The sequence below is a fragment of the Struthio camelus genome, chromosome 8, assembly GCF_040807025.1.
Source record: "Struthio camelus isolate bStrCam1 chromosome 8, bStrCam1.hap1, whole genome shotgun sequence".
Taxonomy (NCBI): Eukaryota; Metazoa; Chordata; class Aves; order Struthioniformes; family Struthionidae; genus Struthio; species Struthio camelus.
The window spans coordinates 31118420-31130088 of NC_090949.1; the positions used below are offsets into that span (position 1 = coordinate 31118420).

Below are 11669 nucleotides of genomic sequence, written 5' to 3' on the forward strand. Positions count from 1 at the left end.
CTTACTGTAAGCTTGCTCTCAAGTACTAAAGAGCACGTATGCTTATCTAAAATGTCATTGGTTTTATGGATTTCTTTAATAAAAAAAATTCAAACCTTGTATTCTGCAAAACGTTGAACTACTGACTCATTTGACCTCAATAACTATCAGGACTTTGCAAAAAAAGGTAAGTCCAAAGTTTGTGCCCACAAACCTTTGCAACCCCTTCAATATTAATTCAATAGCTCCTTCCGTATCGCGAAACACTGAAAGCAAGTTAAATCAGTTCACACTCTAAAATGTGGAAACATTTCCCTGACAAATCTACGTTATCTGCACAAGGCAATTTAGGCCATATGCATGAATAACTTAATTTGGAGGAACACAATAAAATACAAACAGTCAAGCAAGACTGGGCTAAACAGTACTTGATGAGAAACCACCACAGAGAAGCCCAAATGTGGATGACTCAGTAGCTGACTCTCTTCTCTCCATTATCAGGGAAGAATCAGCATCTCAGAGGGGGGAGCAGTAGAGGCACATGATGATGTCTTTACAAACGTAGCCCAGTCACAACCACATAAAGCAAGTGAGAGGCAAGATCAGAGAAAAGCATCTAATGGAAAGATTACTTTCCAGTCCCAAAGAAACTTCATAGCATAACCTCTGTAGTTATACTAGGGATCACATATCTTAGGAGCTTGACCAGCATTAGCACAATTGGGCCCAATCGTAACCGGCACTGTTTTAATGCTATTCACAAACATCAGCAAAGTTGCTCTAGTCAACACCGACCGGGGTTCTGGCTCGACTGCTGCAGTTCTATCTGCATGGCACAGCTGGCTTCTGTTGCTCAGCTGTTCCACCAAAATATATTTCTCACACAACACAATACGCCTCCTAGTTCTGTATCATCTCCAAACTTGCTGAGGGTGCATTCAGTCCCACCATCCAGGTCATTAGTGAAGACGTTAAACATTATTGTCTCTATTGTATGGACCCCTGGGGGATATCACTAGTGAATGGCCTCCAGCTGGACTTTGTGCCACGGAGGACAACCCTCTGAGCCTGGTAACTCAGTCAGTTTTCAGTCCACCTCACTGTCTGCTTATCTAGCATGCACTTCATCAGCCTGTCTATGAGGATGTTATGGGAGACAGTGTCAGGCCACCAAATGCAGTAAGTACTGTCACTGGCACCAGGGTATCTTCCTCACTGCATATTTTCAAAAATATCACCACTTAATACAGATATTATTTCTGCTGCCATAACGCGGACAGACAGGTTAGGAAATATCAGATAACTGAGGCTATTTTCTTCTGTCTTTTCAAGTTGACTGTCAAGTCCTTTTTAAACAGATGACTACTTTAAGCAACACTGTATCACAAATCATCTGAACCTAAGACTGAAAAAAATCTCTATATTCAAAGAAAACGAAAAGCACATCACTTGGGAAAAATTATGTTTCTACTTTGCAAACATTTCCAAAGCCGCGTGAGATCAGAAATAAATTCATATGAACACCTGTCTCATTAGGTGAAAAGGAGAACCAGTAACCAGTTCTCATAATAATTTATTAACATTCAGTTTTCAAACAATACAGGAACTTCTTCATATTCAAAAGCAAATAAACTTATATAAGAAAATCAATTCTAATATACCCCTTCCTGCTTTATGTGCCAAGCTAGCGACACCTCAGCATAATTTCCATTTATCTTTTTGTTCTACAATACATTTGTAGCCTATGACTAAGGCTCCTAGGTACTGCAGAAATGTCATTACTTCTGAGAATAATAAAGTAACAGCAAAGCTTTCTGTATCCATGTTCCCCAAATTCTGTACAGAAATATAAACATGATGCAATTCTGGAATTCAGGAGATCTTAGTCCATATTTCAAGACTGCATGGGGGGAGATTTTGGTAGGCTATTTTTGAGGCTAACTCTGCTCTGAAACTACCATAGTTGCTGATGTCTGGACAACGTCAAAGGTCTTTTATTAAAAGGATATTCATGCTTTTGGTCCTTACGTTTCAGTAAAGGGTCACAAGACAACGGGATGTGACAAAGCAGTCAAGTGCATGAAACAAAGTTCAAAGAATCAGTAGACTTATGTTCTGCCCTTGGTTCCACCACTGTTTAACTTACGCCAAGCAGGATCTAAGTTGCACTATGCTGACAGTTCTCATCCTGTATTTGAATCGGCAAACAATGCAATAAATTAATTTAGATAGATTTGTTCAAGTAGAAAGAAAGCGTTGATGTCATTTTGTGCACTTCCTTTTCAGTAAGCAACAGAATTTTAATGGCATGACCACTCATAAAAGTACACCAGACACGCAGAAACGCAGCATTTAGTCGGTGATTATTCCCAGTTATTAGAAGTGTCTGCATCAAATAGAAGGAAAAAAAGCAATTTAATCTGACCAATTACAAATTATCAACCCAAGCATCCTAGAATTGTGCTAATCCATTGGAACGTACAAACAATAATTAACACAAAGTTAAAGTTAAAAGAAAACAAATACATTCAGCATTACAGAATTTCATATGCCCACTGCAATTAAGAAGCTAAACTTGTTGAGTAAATTTGCATGGTAAATCAGTCTGTATTAATGCTTAACAAGTTTTAAGAGTCCCTTTTCAATTCAAATGCTCAACAGCCTTTATCATTTTGAAATACAGGTTTGTTTTGTATGACTTTTGGGTTTTTTTTTTTTTTATAAAGTCTTAAAATCAACACTTACATAGCCTTACAATACTAATTTGCTCTTTTCTCAAAGTCCTCTAACTTCTCACATTTTTACTACCTCTGGTCAAACCTACACTTCTGTCATAGTTATTCTTAATTTTTAAAGGTATAATCCTGTCTACGTTAAAACTAATGAGAATTCAACAAGAGCTTGACGAGGTCATTGTCTTGCAGTGGAGTTGAGTACATTCAGGTACATGCTTAAAAAAGGTATTATGCAAAACGCAAGTTCAGGTCTGCCAAGTTTATCATAAGAAAGCAGCCGAAATCAGTGGGATTTATTTTTGTAAGGAGTGCAAGATCAAGCCAGAGGATTGTATCATTTCTGAAATGAGATTCAGTAGTGGGAATGTAGGGAATGCTGTTATGGGATTTTCATATTTGTTTGGATTTGCCATTACCTAGTAATAATTATTTGAATAAACATTAATAAGTAGATCACAAAATAGTTACCTACACATCCTACTACAGCGTTTTGTAATGGCTGATTTCTGATGTTTTATGCTAATTTGCATTTCACTTCTTTCAGACTGCAGTGTGGTGAAGAACACAGAAGGGATGAAATGCACATTCTAGCCCAAAGACATTTTCCTGCAGTACTTATCCGAGCTGCACCTTTTTTTGTTGTTGCTTACATTAAAGATGTAAAGCTCGATGTAAAGCATTTCAAAATAAATTACGCAGTAATGTATTTTAGTGGAATTTGAAACAAAAGCATATATTTTTTAAATTGTATTACTTAACAGTACTTTAAGTTCTCATAAATATATATATATATAGGAAAGATACAATGTATTTTAACAAACAGGGGATTATTGTTTTGCCTTTAATCATTACTTTACATGAAATTCTAGTGTACGTTTCCTGAGAGCTTCCAATAAACAGAATTATTACTTAAGAGGTCATCTGCAAGGCACACTTCACGGTACGTTAGCCAAAAACAATGCCACTTTCCCTCAAATTAAATAACCATTCAAGCTTAGCAAATTCAACACAACACCTTTATAACGCTCCTGAAACTACTGGTTGGATCAATACGTAAGAACAGAAAAAATGTATTAGTAGTAAGTTTTCTTGGCATGCAATATCCTGTAGGCACTTTTGAAGAATCATTCTTCTTAGCCACAACTGCCTCAAAAAGCAGATGATTATTATTCTCCTCATTTCAGAGCGAAAAACCAACTAAAAAAGCTGCAAGATGATAAAACAAACCAACCAACCAACCAACCCACCCACCGACCCTCCCCCTCCCCCCCCCCCCCCCCCCCCCCAAAAACAGTGCTGGCTTAGGGTTCAGAGGCACAGCAGTCTGGAAACTTTCTGGAAATCCTGATTTATCAAAACCAAAAACTCTCACATACAAGATTCCACCAGTTCAGGGTGACATTTTTAGTTAGAGTCAAGGAGAAAAATAGATAAAAACACATGCAAGTTCAGTACTGCATTCTGTTTGAGTCACATTCAAGATTTAAGCCATCAAGTCTATCTGAATGTCAATGCTAACATTCAAACTTTCTTCCCATTATTGCTTTTCCACAAAAGATGACTGAAATTTTGTTTGTTATTGAAGTGAGGACAAAAGCTGAAAACCCGCAAAATAGAACGTTACTATTCCTCAGCCCTACTCAAAAATTCTGGCATTTAGTTTTTAGTTCAAACCAGTTCACTAAACCATCCTGTCTTCCAGCGATGAGCTAATAATTTCAAACTATTCCCAAAACAGATCTGAAACCAAAGAAAAGTAAGCGTAGTCCTGAAAAAACCTTTTTCTAGGATCATCTTCAGGGCCTTAAGGGAGTATTTTAAGTAAAACGTGAACTACAATAAGGAATTAGCGATAATTTAATTAGCCAAAAATACCGGCATATAACATCAATTGTTTTTCAGCATATTTTAGTTCAGTAACCAGAACATCCAAAGTACTTCACATCCAGGTGCAGTTTTACATTGGAATGTGACGGCCAGTTCCAGTAGATGGAGCTACAGAAAGGCAATGAGAGTCCAGGACCAAGTTCTCCAGCAGCTTCAGTAAGTCTGCTTTCAGCACCACCTCCCTAATCTAAGAAAACTCAAACTGCTTGCGGCTTCCAAACTTTTTGGCAAACATCCTTTTGCATGTACAAAACTTTCTTAAGTGTAACATGATCACAACCACAGTTTCTCAATCTTTGCTGCAGCTGATCGACTATCAGTACTAACATAGAACCTGGAAGCACAACAGTCTTTTAATAACATCCATTAAAATCACTATTGTAAACATAAGAGCCACCTTTCCACCCTAGAAAGTGCAAATAAAATTAATAATACTTTATGGGTCCCTAAATAAGTTATACAGAGAGAATGTGACAACAAAGTTGTACAAAACTATTGCAAATACTAACAACACCCACAATATTCTGGATCATTAAGCAGATCTCAGAGACTGTGTTTTTAACCCTACAGCACTTTACTGCTTTAAGTTCCATCAGATCCATTCACAGGAAGGCATAAATAGGCCTGTAATGTACTTAAGTCTAAAATTTAGTATATCATCATCAGGGAAGAGTGTTATTTACATACTGATTCAGCTTTTGAAAAAACAACTCCCTCACACGCACATCATATAACTTTATGTATTTTAGAGGCAGCAGGAGTACACACAGAAAGGAAAAAGGGAAGTTACCCAGCTGCAGATTGTTCATAGAGGTGAGCAGGAAAGGATTTAGTTATAGAGTAATTAATGTCAATATTTCCGTGTCAAGGTGTGTTGCAAGCTGTGTAAACAGGAGCTCAAGAAAAAGGACCTGGTCTGACAAGCTCTTATACAGACTTCAGTGACATTATATGACTCAAATTATACTTATGACCAAAGTTAAATTTGCACACAACTATCAAAGGACTGCAACACGGATACATAGCTAGCTTAAACTGTCTAATCAAAAAAAAAAAAAAAAAAGAGAAAGAAAGAAAAGAAAGAAAGAGCAAAAGATAGTTTCTGCCACTTCTGTAATCTCTTTTCTGGTCGATAAACTGAAGAGCAGATGGACTAAGTTTACTAAAGTAAGCCTCTGTGTAATTCCGTGGCAAAAGCGGACTGAAAGGCAGCTCCGTCCCAGCTGCTGTTTTACCCGGGCAGCACCTAGTCCAGCGGGGCCCCAGCAGCAAGCACACCTGGGCAGAATTAATACCACAAAGCAGGGCAAGAAGAACAAGCCGGCTGTGGCTACAAAGGCACCGTCTTCCCAGACCTAGTGAAACGGGACAGATAACAAAGCCGATGCACCGCCTGGAGAGCAGCGCGGTGCGCTCCCGGCCGCTGGCGCAGCCCTCCGCGGACAGGCCGACGTCAGCGCCCCGCTGCCGGGTGAGGGGCAGACAGGGCGCCGCCTGCAGAGCCAGCGGGCCAGGGCGAGCTGCGTCTGCTGCTCCCTCGGGACCAAGGGCTATCAAACTTGTAGAAGGCAGCGCTTCTGCAAGGGGGAAAACCCCAGCGGGTCCCCCCCCTCCCCCAAAGCGGAGGGTTCTAGCTGTAAGGCGCGGGAGGAGGGGGGGGGGGTGTCGTGTTGTGTCCCCCGCCCCATGCCGGGCGCCCCGCGCAGCCCAACGGGCGGCCTGAGGCGAACGGCTGCGGCCGCCGCGGCCCCCGCTCGCCCCGCCGGCACGGGGTCGCCGCCCGGCCCCGTACCTGGAGTCACCGCTCTTGCTGTTCTCGGCGGGGGAGTCCATGAAGGCGTCGCCGAGGGCGGCCCAGGCTCCAGAAGCTGCGGAGAAAGGAAGCAGAAGGCGAAGGCTGGTGCTGCTGTTGGCCGGCGCGGGCGGCAGCCGCAGCCACCTCGCATGGTGTAAAACGCGACGGCCGCGGCGCGCCTCGGCGCATGTTCGGGCAGGGCCGGGCCCTGCCGCAGGGCCGCCCCCGCAGGTGAGCGGCGGCGGTGCCCGGCCGCGCTGCCCGCCGCCGCTGTGCGCTGGGGCCGGCGGGGTCCCGCCGTTGGGGCAGCGGAGGCGCCCGGAGCCGCCTCGCAGCCGCCCGGGGCGGGGGAGGGGGGGGCGCTGCGGCGCAGCCATGGCCCCGCAGCGCTGCGGGAGAGGCAAAGCCGGGGGTTTTCTAGCCTCGGCGAAGGGTTTTGGTTACTGGAGTAACGCCGCGTTTGCGATGCTTGAAAGCCAGAACTAGCCCAGACTGAAATTTCTTTCTCCAGACTTCAGCTCATCTGCGAGAAAGGAAGATTTTTGGCCAGCTCATGAACTTAAGGCAATGGGGCTCTATAATGGAGGGCTCTTAAACAGCCCTCCCCGCCCAAAACAACTGTGCATCAACATCTCTTTGGTTTACTCCCAACTTACCTTGGTCCCTAGAGCAGAGAATGTATTTCTCTGCAATGTATTCCCCACAGCTGTCCAGGCCTTTCCCCCCAGCTGTTTTCCTTCAACAATGTTGTAAGACATGCAAAACCCATCAAGGCTTTTTCATGTTTGCCAAGTTCTTACATTATTTTTCAATGAAGATGTGTATAAGCAACAAAAGTAAGTAGCAAAAGACAACAGTCTGTCCTGCATGCTCTAACTGGAATAACTGTAAACCTTGATGCAGTGATTATGTTTCGAATCTTTAACGTTTTGGCTTACAAAACTGATGCCTTCAAAACACTTACAAAAAGGTGTAATCTTGTATGGCAGTTACATTACCATATAAACTGGCTAGTAACAATAAACTTTAAAAAAAGGCTTAAAACAAAAAATAACCTGCATGTCGTTATCCAAATATTTAAACGCTAATCTCTCCCCACCTCTCTCGGCGCTGGGCCTGGACCTCTGCCCTAGCTGTAAATGCATTGCAACTGTCCGCCGCCTCTCCTGGGGCCTCCTGCAGCTGCAGGACTGCAGCCCAGCGCTCAGGCAGAGGAGAGGAGCAGCCGGGGACAGGGGAGAGCAGGGATGCTGTGCCACCAGCAGAGCCCTACCGCTCCCCCGTCCCACAGCACAGCTTTCCCTTTGACGGCAGCAGGCCCAGGCCTGCAAAATCCCCAGGAGAGCCGAGTTCCTCATCCAAAGGATGGGCTCCCGCTACGGGCACCACATGAGGCTCGTGATCAGACCCTGGGAGACGGAAACACGGCCTTCCCCAGCTGCTCGCAAAACCTCTCTTTCCACTCCCCTCATTCCCTCCGATCCCCTCTGCCTCGTTGCCCTGCGTAATCTCTCACTCCGATCTACGCTCGCACCACGTCTCTCCTCCTCAGTGCCTCCTCCATGCCAGCTCCTCTACGCGCCTGCATGGTGGCAGGTTTGTTCACAGTCACAGCTCCAGCCGCTCTGCGGGCATCAGGAAGCTACAGACGCATCTAGTGTAAACAGCCTTCCTGCCACACAGAGACAGCGTGACACGCCACGCAGATGTAAGCGGCTGTAGCCTTAAAGAAATGGTAGCCACCTCCCAGCCTTCAGCAGCACCCAGGGTGCGGGCAGGTGGCAGCCATGTTGCCGAAGGGAAAAGCTGCGAGATGGCCGCCCCTTCTGACGGGCTGAGAGGAAAGAGAGACCCGGCGCTCGCCACCCGGCACGTAAGGAAAGCACGAGAATTGGCGAGGAATTTAAAAATTCAGCAACAGGCCTGCTGGAAAGTTTGGACCCAGGTCCCAAGTTTCCTACGGCTAGAGAATTATCCAGATGCAGGAACTGTTTTATAGGGAACTGGTTTTGCGGAGATTTGTAAAATCACAGTTGGTGCTGACAAAAATTCCTTATTTTTTCCACAAGATTAAAAAGGTCAATTTCTGAATGAAGCTCCACAATTTGTATTTAGCTATCTGGACCCTCTAGTGCTAGTTATTAGAATTACACGCCGAGTCACATTTCTACGCTGATTTCCTGAAGGGAAAAAAAAAAGATTTACAGTCATGTTTCATCTGTATACCTACCCCACTGCTTTCTGCCAGGCTGTCCCAACAATTTTAATACCCTGGCTGCCTTCAAACAACTTTTATTTCGCTGGGGGGGGAGGAAGAAAATTAGAAATTGCAAAAGTTATCAAGATCCTATTATTTTAATGAAAAACCCTGCAAAGGGGAAGCTGCAGGTGTAAAAGGGTATTGCACGTCAGAGAACCCACACCACAGACCCTTTTTACAAGCCTCCTAATTCAGGATTAGCCTGGAGCTATCCAGAAATTGCCAGATACAAACCGATGAGAAATCATTCATCGTTAGTCAAGGGAGTCCTTAAAACAGAGGTTCTGAATCTGTTTTTGCATTATTGATCCCATTTGTGCTGGAATTACAGCCATTAGTTAGTGTGAGAAGCTACTGAAGCAAACTATAATTTGTATTTATCCAAGTTTCAAATTAATCGACAATCTGTATTAGCCAGCTCCAATGAAAGTGTTTGCATAGGTGGAGCCATCTACTGCAAAACACAGTCGCCAATGAGTTGTGCAAAGGAGTAACACCCACTAGCGCATACACGTTTCAAGTTTATCAGCTTCAGTTTATGAACAAATTAAAAATAGCTTCAAGTACAGAGTAAAAACTCTTAAACCAACCATAAATCAGTACACAACACTGCAAAAAGCTGTTTTAATTTAATACAACCATTAATTACTTATATTATCTTATCAGTCACACGTAGCTTCTGAGTTACAGGGATAACAGTTCTGAGGAGATTAATCAGAGACCTGAGTTTGGGGAAGGAAAGGAGCAGAGGGAAAGGCAGCAAGGGCATCCACACAGGAGGGAGCGGCAGGACAAACAGAAGGACTGGGCTGATAGAGTGAAACAATGGGCACATTAATGAAAACAGTGGGTGTATAAGGTTAAAAAAAAAAAAAAAGGGCAGAAGAATTCATTAGCTATGAACACAGACAATGTGGTTAGTGGCGTGTAGAAGGGGAGGCAGGCAGCCGCCCCACCTCACCCTCCACTCCCCCAGGTGGAGCGGTTTTGAAAAAGCCGCTAAGAAATGTGCAAAGAGAAGGCATTTGATCAATTTGAGCATGGTAGTGTAATCTGAAGACAAGAAAAAAAAAACACACAAGGCGTTTGGATAAATATTTTAGATAAGTGAGAAGTGTTGTAAGGAGCGGTAGCAAGCGCTTTCGTAGAGCTGTTTTGGTACGGATGCAACAACCAGCCACATTTTTTAGCATAAAATACACATTACATACACAGCGTTTCCTTAATCATGAACCTCATGCATTCCAACTCAATTTAAAATGAGACCAGATAAACAGCTTTCATGTACTTAAGAGAATATTCCCATGCAGTTCTGCACTTTAAATAAAGCCAGTTTTCAGTAATCAATTGCATTTAACCTAAAGAACATTTTTATTAATAATGACCCCAAGCATCTACTTTAAATTGCTTTTCAAAACTTTTAGGAATTTTATGTTGTAAGGATAAAGTTGGAAAAGCTAAAATATGACTATGCTGCATCATTAGCTTATCTTCTATAGCTAATACTAATGAAAAGCAACTAACTGCAGTCCAACTGAGTTACTCTCCTGAGCATAATATTGAAACTGTTTTTAGTATGTAAAATAAATTAATTATTTTTATATACAATAATTGCATATGAAGGAAAATTTTAGAGGATTTTGATCTTCAATTCCTATATTTAAGCAGTAGTTTTACATACAGTTCTCTGGATTCTAGATGACTGGTTTGACTCTAACCCAAGTTATTACTCGGCAAATGTTATTACTGGATGCAGGCCCAAAACGAGATCCACACACCGAACACCCAAAAACGTTTTAATTCAGAGACCTGAGTTTTGCAAGAGTTCTAACAGATTCCCAAACAGGAAAACTACCTACAGGAAGCTGGAATGAAGTCTAGGTCCAGTTTTAGTTTTGACTTTGACTTCTCCACTGTATCTTTCAGAAAGAGTATTTAAGAATATTTAATGAACCTTCAGATAATGCAGACAAGAGGAATTTTACCTACAAAGCCTTTGAGAGCCTTCCAAAATTAGTTTCTCCATGTAAACAACTTCATACCTGGTTCATGTAACATCTGAAGAGAGACTGCATTCTGTGGAAAGCAATCCTGAAGACCTTTTGGCTTTGAGTAGTACCTTCCTAATGACAAAAGATGCATATAAGAAGTTCAGCGCTACATAGCTTCAACAGCTGCCAATCCACACAAGAAAATTAGTTTGAATAAGCAGGTCAGGATGAATCCCTTTAATGACTTGGGTGGCCTGTTATTTGACAAGTTAAAAGTTCCTGCTCATTCTTTTCTGGGATACAACTGATACAGGCCAAAATTCACTGTCAAGCTTCCCACAAAAAGTCCAAAAATTCTCATACTCTTTATGCAGTCTTTCAGTACAAAAAGGAAGTGTTTTTACCCAGCTGTTTCTCTGACCTCCTAATTTTTCTGCACAAAGAGAAGAAATTCTTTGTCACACTATTTTCCCTTCCTGCATGGATACTGAGTTACAGTTCATACAGGCCAATGAGTTCAGACAAACATCTGTGCAGACAGGCAGCTACTTTCTTCATTTTAACCTCAGGGTTCCCCGGAAACACAAGCTCTGTAGCTGTTCTGCAAGCATGAGAGTTTGCCTAGAACTATGAACAGCAGAGAAGCATCATATACCATTAGGGCTGAAAGACGTGAAGAGAGTTTGTTTGGTTTGAACATTATGACACACGGAAGCATACATAGCAACTGTTTGGTCTAAAACAGATTCCAGCAAGGCTTAGGTGTCACAGCCTAAAAAGCCTGTCCTTCCCCAGCTGGTACTTGTGCCCTTAACCACTGCTTCAGAGATTTGCGGTTTGCATTTTTTTTTTTTTTTTTTAATTCAGTAACATACCTACACCTTGCTGCCAACAAGGAAGGTAACACACAAATTACTCCACATAGGTTTCAATCACACCCGTACCAGTAACTAAAGCTCCACTTCAGCTACTAAAAGAATGAGTTTCAAACTTAAAGCAAATCAGATCATCTTTGGGGAAAA

At 42.6% G+C, this 11669-nt stretch overlaps 1 protein-coding gene across 4 annotated transcripts in view; it reads right to left on the minus strand.

Moving 5' to 3' along the window:
• The window catches only part of TTC39A (tetratricopeptide repeat domain 39A), a 53624-nt gene extending 46958 nt beyond the window's left edge, over positions 1–6666 (minus strand). The window contains exon 1 of one of the 4 annotated variants that reach the window (XR_011142608.1): positions 6394–6606. Coding sequence is in view for 2 of the 4 variants with exons in the window: in XM_068953103.1 (XP_068809204.1) it covers positions 6394–6434 (41 nt within the window). In the remaining 2 variants the exon portion in view is untranslated. Of the gene's footprint in view, positions 1–6393 lie in introns of all 4 variants that reach the window. The other 3 variants (XM_068953103.1, XM_068953105.1, XM_068953106.1) reach the window with 3 other exon arrangements.
• Positions 6667–11669: the final 5003 nt, after the last annotated feature.